Source organism: Chanodichthys erythropterus, chromosome 14 (assembly GCF_024489055.1).
Source record: "Chanodichthys erythropterus isolate Z2021 chromosome 14, ASM2448905v1, whole genome shotgun sequence".
NCBI classification, from domain to species: domain Eukaryota; kingdom Metazoa; phylum Chordata; class Actinopteri; order Cypriniformes; family Xenocyprididae; genus Chanodichthys; species Chanodichthys erythropterus.
Window position 1 is genome coordinate 31,327,522 of NC_090234.1, and position 15,091 is coordinate 31,342,612.

Below are 15,091 nucleotides of genomic sequence, written 5' to 3' on the forward strand. Positions count from 1 at the left end.
GCGTTATGATTGGTTAGATCGCCTGTCAATCAAACTCCTGGCGAAGGGTCAATTGGCCAAGCAGACAAGGTTATTAACTAGGGATGCATATTTCTACCACAACTGTTATCCAGTAATATCATTTTTTTTTTTTTTAATGATCTCATATTAGATATTTAATAGTTTCCCCCTATTTGAAGATTTAGATATCTAGCACCAATTTAAAGGGACTGTCAGATTATGTACAAGTCGCTGTGCACACGTAAAGATATCAGAGTAAATGTCTTTAAAGTTTAAATATTGTTTTTATTTAATTCACAGAAAATTCCACATACACAAATTTAATACATTTATTTATTTATTTTCACAAATTACATTTATAAAATAATTGCTAAAAACTTGGCTTATCAGCATTTGCTTGAATTGTATTAGTGGTGCACCTGTATTATCGACCAATGCAGATTATTTCCAAATGGCCAAATATCGGCCAATTGACTGGCCTAGCTTGTGTTATCGGTCTGTTACTGACTCAGTAGGAACATGAAATTGGACCTTGTAAATAACAGCTGTTTCACACATTGAGAAAAACAATTTACCCTATTTAATTCCAATTAGAAACCGTATCACAGCTTTAAGTGTTTTATAATCACGTGAAATAGCACAGGAGAATAAGCGAAGACTAATGGATCTCCAATCGTTGTGTGACTGAAGGCTAATTTGTTCTTGCAGGCTCTTGTCACTGTGGTCGCTGTATCTGCTCACCACAGGAGTGGTATATTTCAGGGGAATTCTGCGAGTGCGACGACAGGGAGTGCGACAAACATGACGGGCTGGTTTGCACAGGTACGTGTTCAAATGCAGCACCGCTCCTCCAAACACCCACTCGTACGCCGACAGATCTCTTTGTGACGGATATTGAGGTTGTCTGATGTGGCTGCCGTTTGATTAGACAGCTCTGTGTGACTCTTAGGCTGAGCCGTCCAAATCAGTGGGCTCCTGCTGTGTTCTTCTCGCCCTGCTTTTCAATGGGAAAGATGCTCCGAAGAGAGTTGAACTTTTCCTTTAAAGCCCTGAAGAGTTGTCCAGTCAGTGGTAATAAAAAACAGAAATAAATACTTATTATTACAATAGCTCAAGGGCTTGAGGATCTTTGGACAGCTGTTTAGAAACTGTTTACTTATTGGTCTAATGACTTCGTTATCAGTTGCCGTGTCATTCAACCAATTATACAGTTCCTCGCACAGAGATGCGAAATTCATTACAAAACGAGACGAAAAACACAAATGATAAAAAAGAATGCATAAATGTGTCTGTTAAATGTCACTGATTAGCATATTAACGATTAGGGCATATGTCACCATTTCCATATTCATAAAGATTATTAAAACTATTTTCTCATGTTGCTCAGGGAGAACCTTCTTTTTTCTATAGATGAAATGCAAATGCAAACAATCAGCCAATTCTTTTCCTTACCTTGGGTAACAGCAATGCACTCAGCCTTTATAATTATAATCATGCAAAAAATGTGCCTGCCAGTTTCTAAATAATAATCTTCATGGCTTCTTCAGTAAGATATTCTCATTACTCCCACAATTGATGAGCGCTGTGGAAATTTCAATGTATTAGGGAAAGCCAGGGCTTAATTTCATGCACAGCAGATGTGAATTTCAACTGGTTGGGTATTGATACAATATTCAGCTCTCAAGCTTTCTTCTGAACGAAAGCTGCTGTCACATACAGCTTTTCTAATGGCATATGTAAACAACCTCACTTCAGCTGATTTACAAGTTGCAGGCGATTTCATTGGCCAAACCTATGTAGCTGTATATGCTGCAAATGATGTATATTCCCAAGACACTTTTTAGAAAATGTTACTTGGTATAGATCAATATGGTTTGAGTTGTAGTTCAGCCAAAAATGAAAATTCTGTCAGTAATTACTCACCCTCATGTCGTTCCACACTCGTAAGACCTTCCTTCATCTTCAGAACACAAATTAAGTCACGTGAACTATTGAAATTGCGAAACACTTAAGACATAACGAAGCCGTGTTTACTGAAATCACGTGTCTTTGGCACTCCAAACCACTGATTCGGAAAGCTTCGAAGCAGTTTTTTGAAATCGGCCATCACTAGATATTGTTGAAAAGTCAGTATTTTGTTTTTTTGGCGCACAAAAAGTATTCTCGTCGCTTTATAATAGGTTGAACCACTGTACTTACATAAACTGTTTTGTGTTCCAAAGATGAACAAAGGTCTTACGGGTGTAGAACGACATGAGGGTGAGTGATTAATGACAGAATTTTAATTTTTAGGTGAACTGACCCTTTGTGTATAATATACAAATTATACACTTGAATTAGCTCAGTGAGGTTCTACAAATAATGATTTTTTGCACACCAAATTACAATGCTCACTTACAAACGTTGAATAAAAAGGATTAATAACACTTATGTAATTATACCAGTGCTGCCACATGGACTGAATTTGAACTGAATAGACGGGACCCCAGAGATAGTGGTTCCAAAACTTGCATTTGTACTTGGTTTCCCTTTTGCACATTCTGCCAAGGGGGTGTGAAGAGAGAAAGCATGTCGAGACTTGGATAGTGATGATCTGGGTTTCTCAGTTCTGTCTCTCCTCTCAACTTCTGTTTCAGGGAACGGCGTGTGCAACTGCGGAAATTGTGACTGCTGGGAAGGCTGGACAGGAAACGCCTGTGAAATCTGGGTTGGAGAGGAGTATTAACCCCTGGTGGACACACTTAAAGACTGTTTCTGTTGTTAGTCAAGACAAGAAAAGGTGGCTACATCAACAGCAAACAAGGGAAAATTGATTTTAGAAATATGTGCAATGTAACAGCATTCGAATTCTCTTAATTAAATCAATGTGGTTTCAAATCCATTATATGCACATAAAACAGCTGTGGGAGATGACTTCTATAATCCTCTATAGTTTTCCATATAACTAATATATATATATATATATATATATATATACAGCTATGGAAAAAATTAAGAGACCACTCCAAGTTCAGAAATCAATTAATTTTTTCCATAGCTGTATATATATATATATATATATAATGAAAATTGTGTATAATAATGCTTACATAGACTATTGACTGACACATAAGCACAAGTAAAAGGAGAGAATCCATGGAAATGGCCAACAGAGAAATAAGAGCATTTTATTATTATTCAGGTTGCTGTTTTTCAAAGCACTGCTTGTGTGCAAAGTTTTGACCCTATTTTATTTACGGTACATTTCACATGACAAAACTCAAGTTGTAAACAGCCTGATGCCAATAAATTTAACCTGCTCTGAGATTTCATGAGAATGAGGAAGCTCTTTTTTGCAATCTGCATATGTACTATTAATAATTTTACTCTTGTATAAATCACATATTTAGAATTATTTCCTGTCATTTTTTTTTTTATGTCTATGGCATCTGTGGTTTTTGGGACCTGTAGGACTGTAAAATTTCCTAATGTTCTTTCATTTAATGAAAATGTTGGAAAAACTGTGCCTGTGTTGAAGGTGAACAATATTGACACAATTATCAATAGGATGATAAAATAAGAGTAAAATATATTGACCCTTGGTCAGCCCATTACATCCACTGTTTCAATAATATACTTGACCCTGGACCACAAAACCAGTCATAAGTCGCGGGGGTATATTTGTTATCAGTGGGTCAAAATTATTGATTTTTCTTTTTTCTTTTTTTTTACCAAAAATCATTAGGATATTAAGTAAAGATCATGTTCCATTAAGATATTTTGTAAATTTCCTACCGTAAATATGGATATGAATGGCTAAGGACTTCATTTAGACATCTTCAAATAGTTGTATCTCAGCCAAATAATTTCCTATCCTAACAAACCACACATAAATGGAAAGCTTATTTATACAGATTTCAGATGATGTAATAAATCTCAATTTAAAAAAAAAATGTAGACCCTTATGACTGGTTTTGTGGTCCAGGGTCACATATATATTTTCCCAGCATTAGTCCTGCTCATCTGCAGGGACTGCTTCATCGGAATTATCTACACACAATCATTGGATTTGGCACCGGATACCCTTCCTAAGAGTGCTGGGACACACTCACACACTCCTACGGCCACTTTTGGACTGTGTGGGGGGAACCGAACACCCCAGAAGAAACCCATGCTGCCGCGGGAAGAACATGCAAACTCCACACAGAAAAGACTTCTGGCTCAGCTGGGGCTCAAACCAGGAAGCCTTTTTGCTGTGAGGCTGAGAGACACCATGCCACCCTTGGATCAATAATATACGTATTGCAGAAATATCACTTCGTAGAAACATCACATTGAATTGGTTAGAGAGATTTCAGTACCTTTATATAAATATTTTATTCAATATGTTGTATCTGTGTATACAACAAACACAAACTGTACAGTGCAGACAAACTCTTTGCATATATGTATGTAAAATTAGCAGAACATACCAACAGTCCATGATACACATAGCCTACGACATGCAGTTCATATATGCCACCCTCTTCCCATGCAACAGATGAAGTAACTGTCAAATCAATGCTCAAAACCAATCAACAGACAATGGAGACCTTCCTTCACCACTGAAAATCAGAAATACGGAGAAAACACAGAAATGATCAATTGTTCAGCGATTGCTCCTCATTACAATTTAACGACATCACGCACGACCTGAATGGAACGAAACAAACACGGACGTTTGAAAGAGGAATAAACAAACGAACATACTAACAAATGCACACGTACTCACCAGTCACTTACAAAAATAAATTTAACCTTCGTAAAACCAGTTCACTGGTCTGCAGGGCAGCTGTAGCCCAGCATGTAGAGCTCATTGGAGTGAGTGATTTGTTTCGTGTGGAAGTGGGACACCAGCCTCGGAACTGATTTCAAATATGAAGCTACTTTTCCTGTATAGTACTGCATCTCATTCTAGCATTAAATTCGGCTTTGTACAGACAAATATCTATTAAGTCTAACTAATGTGCTTGAACATCTCCTAATATGAAACTAGCTCAAAATCCCAATAAATGAAAATATAGGTCTTCAAATGAAATGTCGAATATATTTGTATTTAGCAGCATAGCCTCGGTCTACTTCATAACATTCTAAACGGTATTCATCATTCAAACTATGAAAACTGTTAAAGCAAGACAGGCTTCGTCAACTTGGCTGATAATTGACTAATCGTTAAAATCCTAAGTAGATGTGAGTAGATGACGATTTCAAACGCAAAGTGCAATGGTCTCAATCCAGAGTATGAGAGAGCCTTATATAATCATGCCCATTCAGTGTAGCCCTACACCTCAAACTATCTTTAGACATTGCTAGCTGTCCCATACTTTGGTCCTTAAGAAAACGCATGCAGGTGATTAGTAATAGGTACCCCGGTCTTGTACTAAATGAACAATCAAAGTGGAGGACATCATTTGGAATCTCCTCGTTTTTGGAATCGAGACGATTAAAAAGTCAAGACAATTGTTCTTTGTAATGAACTCTGGTCACAGTGAGGACAAAAACCGAAGAGGACCACCGTCCTCTGAGTTATTGAAATTGTTCGGCTGGATTCTCGTGTTAACGGACTTTGGTAACAATCAACTTTTGTGTGTTTGTGGGATAAGTTGCTACTGAATATCTGTGTGTGTGTGTGTGTGTGTGTGTGTGTCTGGGGCATGAGGCACCTTTAACCCAGCACAGACTGGGTACATGTTTTTGCATGCTGGGTTAGAGGTCATCACAGGCACATGATGAGCAGTACTGGACTCTGCATGCTGAGCTAGGAAGAACCCCTCTCATTTCAGAATCATAATATCTGGTAGTTAAAAATCTATTTATCTATTTACTTCTGTCTTTTTTTTTTTTTGTCTTTTTTTTTGAAGATTTTTGTTTTATTTGTATACAGTGAAAACATCGTTATAGAAGCCATTTCTTGCACTGCGTCTGCGTTGCAAGAACAGAATGTAATACTAACCTTGCCCATGCCTTTGCTGAACAAAATGGGTGTGCAGCCAATAGTAATGGTACCTACTTACATCGAGTTGTTTTACCGCACAAGTCTGAAGTAGACTGTATTTTTCTACGGCTGCCACTCTCGCCACATTTAATGTGCTCGCCAGAACTAGCCCATAGTTCAGAGAAGTCAGCATGTCAAAGAGGGGCCTTGACCAGAGGCCTACAAGGCCTATAGATATTCCTAGAGCCCACGCTCTAAATTAAGAGCAAAGAAAAGTGGAAATTCACCTAGTTACTGGGATTGAAACCGGTCTGCACCATACTAGATAGTGATATGTACTCTATACACCTTCTCCAGCACATGACAACTCCTTGTGTTTGACTGCAGTGGGCGTGACTAATGCACTCGCTGGCATTTGCTGTCGAAGTATACTTGTGTCCCTTTCTAGACATTATGAGAATGAGAAGACATGAGCGCTGAACCTTGGATAATGAGTTTGATTCTGTTTAGGAGGCTCCGTCCATTTGATCAACGTCTCTTGACTACTGAAGTCGGGAAAGGACTTTAATGATGGAAATCCATCATTGTGTTTGAATAACTGCACACCAGAATGCATCGCACACGGCCCCGACAACAAATTTAGTAAGTAATGGACAAAAGGGAAAGATTTGGTAATTCGAGCTTTAAGTGGGGGGACACCTAGAAAGAAAGAGACACAGGAGCGTACTTGATTAAAAAAAAAAAAGTTGTGGATTGCAGTCCATATATGTATATCTTTACAGTATTACCCCAGAATGTGGCTGGTGTTACTGCGTATATAGAAAATAGATCTGAAATGTACGGTCTCTGCTGCGTCAGGGTTCAAGAAAAGGGTTATAACGGGTGACTGTTAGCAGGCAAAAGAACCGCCACACAAGCGCCTGCGGTACACAATTTCATTCTCGTGGATTGTCTCAATTACAGAAAAAACATCGGCTTTATTGTATGTCAAAAGGCATTCCATATCAGTTAGGGCATTCCATGGTGAAAGTTTAGCTGGTTTATCCAGTTGCATCCTCCTACGTGCACAGCTGACCACTCTTCCGGAGCCAGTCCATCGTCGAATTAGATCGGAACAGTCAGAGGAGTGAAGAGGGTGGAGGGAATGGGGAGGAGAGAGCAGAGGATGCCTGGATCTGATCCACAAACATGGAGAGTCTGACAAAAGGAGCACGGCTCTCCGGGGTTGAGCATGGCCGAGCTGGGATCTGGCTATGTGGTGGGCTTGGTTTCCTTGCTGACAGGTTTGCCACCGTTCATGACGGCCGGCTCTGTGCTTTTACTGGGAGGCACGGCAGGTTTGGGCACTGTCTCCCCCACGTCATGCAATGATGGCTCTCGGTACATAGCGACTGCAAAAGACATCAGAGAAGGCAAGAGTCAGCCAGGTAACCACAGCCGCCCCATTTGTCTCTCTTACTGAAAAGGATTTTTGGGGCCGGCCAGGAATATGACTAAAATCTGCAAATAATTATGTGAAGAAAAGTTTTTCCCAACTCATTTTCATTTCAAAAACTGAAACTTGGCTAAAAAGACAACATTCATTAGGGCGACTCTGACAGTATATGTGTGAGTTTGTCAAATTGCGGGCAAGCTGTCAGCAGGGCTGCATCCTATCCTTAGTTGTGATGAGAAGACGGTCTGATCTCTTGGGATACATTTGACTAGGTTCACTGCCTCAAACTTACTGTATTCTTAGCAGTGCCGTTACAGTACGGGATGCTGGCTGGTGTTTAGGTATTAGCAGAAAAAGTAATGAACACACAACAGGATGAGCCATTGGTTTAAAATATGGACATCTGTACACGGCAATAAAGCATTGCACAGACAGAAACGGGCCACACATCATTGCAAATTACACCTCAAACCGTACATAAAGCATCAATCTCATGCTAGCCAGACACATTTTACAGTGTGGCCATAAAGGAGCTGTAAGGAATATTGGAAAGGACAGGTTGTCCATCATAATGGTACGAAGGTGGGTTTTGAATATGTGGTGCTGTGAAATAATGTTTATTGAGTAATAAATCATTATGTAATCAGATAATGTGAATATAAAGCCAAATGTTTCTTGTCGAACCCAATGAAGAGCTCACTGTCAAGATAAAATGTTAATTTTACATCCTCATGATCCCTAAATCTGAAATCCGTCAGTTCCTGTGTCCTGCGCTTGCTCTGTACAGATGCTTTTCTAACACACATTTCAATATTTTAATTCTACAAACAAAATGGACAGTACCAAGGAATAATGAATTTTGATTTGTTCATTTCACAGTCATCGAATGACTTCAGAAAACTTGCAATTTAGCAAGTATAGCATGTGCCATTTCAAATCATTTTTATGCTACTTTTATGGTAATTTTCTGGATTCACTTTAATGTAAAAGAGCAGTCTGGACATCCTGTTGTGTTCCAAAATAATACAGTGTTTGAACATCATTAGGGATTTTACCCACGATTTTACCCAGAACACAGCTAACAACGCTGATAAGACCTCTTTTACTGATTACAGCGTTGCTCAACTTATTTGACACATTTCTAAAACAAGTCAGTGCTTTCAAAACAATTAGTTCTATTTAATTCAGCAAAATGATTTATTTTCACTGTATAATGAGTGCTGCATTATTTTCGGGCAACACATTTAACAAAGGCAAATATCAAAACAGTTGTGTTTTCTCTTGACTGCACAACATATTCAGGTTATGTTAATTGTAAATAAGATATTTCTTTCCATGCATTTTTTATTTTTATATGGTTATATAAACACATATTAATCAAGTCTCTCATTTGTGTCTAATCAATCAGAGAATTTCATCCACATCAATTCAAGCTCTGTATCTAAGGAAAGAATGGTGTAGATGTTCAATTCACACCTGGCACGTATGTTATACGGACCCACGAGAACACAGAACAGATGGTGATGTTGGGTCTTCCCTTGGTTTTCTTGAGATTTTAGTTAAAGTAGATCTGCTCACATTAGCCTGAACTCTGTCTGGCCTCTACCAATAGACCACGATTCACTGTCAGTTAAACTGGCTTTCATTTCATTTGATACTGATACTAACCTCTTCTTTCTTTGTCTCCTCTTACTCTTTACTCAATTCTTTCGATGTCCTCTCCTCTCCTCATCCTACATGCACTCCTGTTTCTCTTCCATCATCTGTCTTCCACCTCCACTCGCACTCTCTCATCTTTTATCTTTTCTTCCTATTCTCTCTTATCGTCTTCTACCTCCTCCATATCTGTAGTTGTTTATATTAAATGTTTTGAAAGCTTGAACCTTGGACTGGAGATTTTGTGTGTGTGTGTTTTTTTTTGTTTGTTTTTTTTTTTGCTAAAAATGATTTATGTTGTCATTTTTACTAACGCAATGAAAATGGACAAATGTTTTGGAAAAGTGTTCAGATGCCTGTGTTCCTTGTTTTGAAAACCTTGACCTTAATTTGAAGAAATGTGTAAAACCAGTTGAGAAAAGCTGTAAAAAGGCATCAAGCAAAAGCATATCTCTCAGGGACTCTTCATTATCATTCTGCTAGTGTCACAGTGACCTGGATGTTAACCGTTCTCTTGAGGTTTTCAGAGCATGCTTTACCTTCTAATGGCTTGGGCAGGAAGTGAGCAGCTGGTTTAGTTTTCTTCACCCGGTTCCCCTTCATGGCTTGGCCATCTTTATTCAAGCCAAGGAACCATGCTCTCCCCGACTCCTGCTGCCTATACAGCATGGATGAGTAGATCACATAGTAGTTTTCAAACACAGACTCTTTAAACTTGCATTCCGGCGTAAACAGTTCCTGCAAGAAAGAGAGACGAAAGAGAATGGAGTCACACCAGAACTGTGGGAAATTTTGTGTGGGATTTAGAAAAGATAATTTTGTCTTTTGTCTGCTGAACCCCATGAACCTGACCTCACAAGTTGATATCACAAATAATAATTTATAATATGAATAGTGTTTTTTATATGTTTGATGTGGTCATATTTAATAATAATATTTCTAAATATTATTATTATTATTATTATTACTCTTTTTCTGTCTCATTTCACAACACTCCTGCACTTCCATCCCTATAACCCTAAGGGTTTGCAAACCCTAATTTTTAACATTCTGATTTAAGACACATTAAACTCCATATTTAATTTGGCAGTGAGTGAAATTTCCCATCAATCACAGCTATATGATATTTAGAACAGATTGTAATTCTGTCCCTCACATCCTTGTTTCCATTCATTCATTAAATATGGTGTCCACTCTGAATAACATCTATAAATATGTTTATACAGACACTGAATCAGTTTGTGGAGTTTTGGTGTGTGTGTTTAATTAACAGAACAGAAATAGCAAACTTGGTATCAGAACACAGAGACATTCTAGAATAACATTTAAATTCCTGTACATTTTCCTATTACTCTGTATGCATGGCGATATGCCTGAGGTCTAATCTGTAGGCAGACACTGCAGGTCTGTCTGCTGATACCTGAATGAGCATACAGACAAAATAATTGGCCCCAAGACAAAATGTGATATTCGCTTATGACAAATTAATCTCTACTTTCACCTTCACTCCAGGTGCCATGCTCAGCCATGCTAAGTCTATTATTCTCTTCAAATATCCATATCCAATTGCACAATCCACACTTTAGTAGAGTCAAAATCTGCTATAGGGTAATAAAAGAACAAGTTTTAAAAAATGATTTTTCATTATTGATTACAACAGAACTTGCATTTTTCATGGGTTTAAGAAGAGACAATAAAAACAACTTTGTGCATCAAAACTACTCCTTTCCTGAGGAAAAAAAAAAAAAAAGATCCTGATTTTCAAGTCATCAAATTTGGAACAGCTGAATGTAACATTTTTGACAACCCATATATGTCAGTCTCTGAGTAACATGTAATTTATTTAAGCCACGAAATAAACTTGATTCTGTAAAAAAAAAAAAAAAAAGTACAATGAACTACGCAAAAATAATTTTAAATGCTTTCTCTAGCATGTTTTATAATTACACAAAAATTAAACATAGTTCATCACGTCTGTCAAAAACTTAATATGCCTGTCGGTTGAAATATTAGAAATAAAAACATCAACATAACACACTTATGGGCAATCAATCACTGAATACTTGCCGGCTAAGAAATAAATAATTATTACCATACAATCCATCTGTTTTCAAATACACATTGTTTGAATATCACAACATCGATGTCTGTCAAGAAATACATGATAGAATTTATAAAAAGCAAAGGTCCAGGGAGTACACGCATTTCCTGGAAAACTTATACTACCTGATGTTGTGACTAAGTCATCGCTTCCAAAGAAGAGGAAGAAAATGGTGGCCTGAGCAGTTTAAGTCTGTCAGAGACAATAACGTATGTAATCCATACACACGTGAGTATAAAATGAACATGAAATTAGTGAACATCATTCAACATGTTGGTTTTGACGGACATTTTCTATGCACAAACTACGCATTCTGATTTTGACATTCCTGATTTGAATATTTTCAATAATTTTCTATTCTTGACTCTTGAATCTTTTTTTTCTGTAATTTTGGCAATAGATGAACTGGTAAATGAGCAATCTTGACATAAGTCCCTGTAGTTGTCCAATTGTACTCTCATATGCTGATGTAATATATATTATAAACTTGACAGGTAATTTTTATAAAATGTAGTTTGATAACTGTTTTCTCAGTTGTTTAAAAGATTAAGGCAATAATTGAAGTTTGATCAAATATTGTTTAATTTTCCAATTAAAGATGATACAAGATGATATTTACATGGTTTGTTACATTTAATTATGCCTTAGATTTTGTCTATACATATATATATATATATATATATATCATCCTGACTGATTTAAGGATTTTAAACTATTGCTGTGTACGGTCATCTTCAAAATGACTTTATTTAGCCAGTGAAAGCCATTTATCTCCTCTGTATGACCCATTATTTGGTGCCATCTGCAAACACTGTGTGTATGTTGCATTACCCTGCAAATTATTGCATTGATTAAAGCTTCCAGGCTTGCTCTGTCAATTCAATAACCTTCACCACTTCAACAATCCTAGGAGCACTTCTCTCTATTGGTAAACAGCACCAAAACTATCATTTGTAAATCTGCAAGTTCCATTAACACCCCTCATCTGAATCTGAATAGGCAAGCAAGATCTAAATGCATAAATATGCATATCTTCTAATAAATTCATAAATCTCTTCTAATTGGCAAATGAGGCAGATTTTACATAAAACTCTTCCTAAATATTTCCTTGTGAATATAACACTGATCAATATGAGATTATACATCTAATATATTTTAAAAGGTCAGTTAATCACAAATAGAAGTCCCTATGATATATTATAATGAAAGTTAAACCTACTTTCTCTTAGTCTCTTTTAAAAAGATATCAATAACCATTATTAGAATTGTAAACATACATATAGATTATACAAAGGTGCTACTATAAAGTGAATGTTCTGTTTTGGTTTCGTTTTCACTGTTTCCTTTTCTCATTTGCCTGTGTTCTATGTCCCTAGTTAGTTTCCTTGGTTGTTAATTAATCCCCCATGTTCCTAGTTCTGTTAATAATCTCTCCCTGTGTATTTAAACCCTGAGTTCTGTTTGTTCCTTGTCTGGTATGTTGCAAGTGGTTGTGGTTTTCCGTGATTCTCCAGCATGTTCATTATTAGATTGTGAAATAAAGACTTTCTGTTTATTCTCCAATGTTGTGTGCTCATTGCAGCCACCCTACTGTGACTGCTACATTTTTTTGAGAACTATTGTTTGTTTTATTTTGTTTTTCCCCAGCTAAAAAAAAAAAAAAAAAGGCATTTCCACAGACCTCATTCCTGCCTGTTATTTCTGTGTTAAATTGTTTCTTGTCAACTCCAGAAAAGGTACTTGGTTAGAAAAGAAGTGGAGACAGGAACTAAGTGGCGTGTTAGTCAGATGCAATTGCAGAACAAATGGGATGAAATTGCATTATGTAAGGGAGTTGAACTCAGATGTGTTTTGGAGGGCTCTCTTGCACCCTTGATTAAACACTAACAGCTGACTTCATTGACTGCATGCTAACCAAGGGCTTTAACACAAACCAGATCCTACCAACTGGTGATTTTCAGCAATTAATGTATCAAACATTGCCAAAGACATATGCTTTCAGGCATATTGAAAGGTGAAAGTTCAATTGTTGAGTCATTTTATAAGCCACACTTATTACACAAAAGGCCTTGAATTCAGAACACACAAGTAAGGCTAAAGAGTATGTGCAATGTGCTTCATTCAACAGAAATTACCAAAAACAAGTAAACAAATGTTTAGTATAAGGTTAAATTAGTAATAGTAGACACTACAAAATGTTAATCACATCTGACATCAATAGCAAACTAATTAGCCAGTTTAGCCTTACTCCGTTTAACATAACTTCTCAAATGGAGCAAAATGTCTTCAAAGTTTTAAAGGTTTCTTTTCCTCATAAAATGTCAATATATTACAATATTTTTTTTTATTATTAAATAAATAAACCAATATCATTAAAAAATTATTCAGTTTCTTAAAATAAAAAATATAAACTTCATAATGCATTAAACAATATAAATGTTTCATTTATTTTGCCAAAAATAAGCATGTTTATATTGCCAAACAGAAACAATGCAAATGGTGATGTAAATTTAAAAAAAAAAAAAAAGATATAAAAGAATCATGAAGACCAGAGATGTAATTAGTCACTTAATGATTCTAATAAATTAAAAAAGTAAAATGTTAGTATATTAGTAGTAGCTAATGAAGTTTAGAGGATGCCTTTCAGATTTTCTTTCATCTTAGCAACTGTGCAACTTTCCTTTTGAAATAGAATATTATGATGTAGAGAATGTACAAAGTCTCTGATTCACAAAGACTTATCTAATAACAATGCTTGCCTTTCTTTGATGTCACTCAGAAGTCTTGAACATGACTGACTGGCTGAACTTAATAATGAAATAAAAATAAGAATGAATAAATAAAAGAGATAGAGAGAGGTACACAGACTGCATGCAAAAAATAAACACAACCAAAAACAAACTACAAATGATTTTATTTCTATTAAAACTGTTCTAATAATTAATATACAAAACTGTGCAACAATATAAATGTTTCATTTACATCATTACAACATTCAGTTGTTTTCACATACTTTAATAATGTGGACTCCAATAAATTTCACTCTAAAAGTCTCTCTAAATCTGCTGTATATTTAATTCTTACATTTGTCTCTCTCCACCTGTTGTGTTAATCACAAGCAGACTTTAGACACACTTTAGTGATACTGACAGCTTATTGGTTTAAAAGGTTACCACTGATAATGACTGGTGATTTATATGGAAGGAAGCATATTTCAGCTGCATTTTAGCCAAAACAAACAAGGCTAGTGCACATAAAATAACTTAAAATGCATCTTTAGACTGAATTATACACAAAATTGATTAAAGCAACAGTTAATTGTACCGTTTTAGTGTTATATTTATTTAGAAAACATTTTTTAGCAGGCTGAGCCTCCCATGCTTGCTAAACTTGATTGCTGACTGCAAATGTCTCCCATGGGTCGGCACAAAGAGAGCCGGCGGTCAATACAATGAAAGCTTTATTTAATTTTGCATCCTAGCCAACAAATTAGACAGGTGATATGTGCCACACGGTCTAACTTTGATCTCTGGCAGCAAACACTATGAGGAAGAGGCAATTCATGCTTTTAACCGCCTTCTGCCTGATGCTCTTTTCTTGACAGCTCTTCCATTTCACAGCCTGCTATTAAAACAGCACATACCTTTCTATCGTGTAACCATGGTAACGCTTGAAAGGCTCCTGCCTAGCAATTAAGTTTTTTTTCCCTTCTTTCATTTTTATTTTGTCGAAGAGAGACATCAGTATTTTTAGTATTCGAATATGTATATACATGGAGTTCCTGTTTCAAGAGTCACTGTGTGAAACAATGCATCATAGAAGAGTTAATGATCACAATAGGAGCATGCTGAGAACTTAATTACTAACTAATTAGAAGACTGTAAGTAAAAAAAAACTTAAATATATCTCATTTGGCATTTCACCAGGCTATCATTGAACAACCAAT

General features: G+C 36.3%; 2 protein-coding genes across 7 annotated transcripts in view; one reads left to right on the forward strand and one right to left on the reverse strand.

The window, feature by feature from the left end:
- itgbl1 (integrin, beta-like 1) overlaps nt 1-3,781 on the forward strand; it is a 73,138-nt gene extending 69,357 nt beyond the window's left edge. The window contains exons 10-11 of the mRNA XM_067410040.1: nt 709-822; nt 2,637-3,781. Coding sequence (XP_067266141.1) covers nt 709-822; nt 2,637-2,725 — 203 coding nt within the window. The 3' untranslated portion in view covers nt 2,726-3,781. The remainder of the gene's footprint in view (nt 1-708; nt 823-2,636) is intronic.
- A 564-nt stretch (nt 3,782-4,345) lies between these two features.
- fgf14 (fibroblast growth factor 14) overlaps nt 4,346-15,091 on the reverse strand; it is a 144,373-nt gene continuing 133,627 nt past the window's right edge. For all 6 annotated transcript variants that reach the window (XM_067409934.1, XM_067409936.1, XM_067409932.1 and 3 more), the window contains 2 exons: nt 9,584-9,782; nt 4,346-7,344 (listed from right to left, as the gene is read on the reverse strand). In XM_067409934.1, coding sequence (XP_067266035.1) covers nt 7,205-7,344; nt 9,584-9,782 — 339 coding nt within the window. In that variant the 3' untranslated portion in view covers nt 4,346-7,204. The remainder of the gene's footprint in view (nt 7,345-9,583; nt 9,783-15,091) is intronic.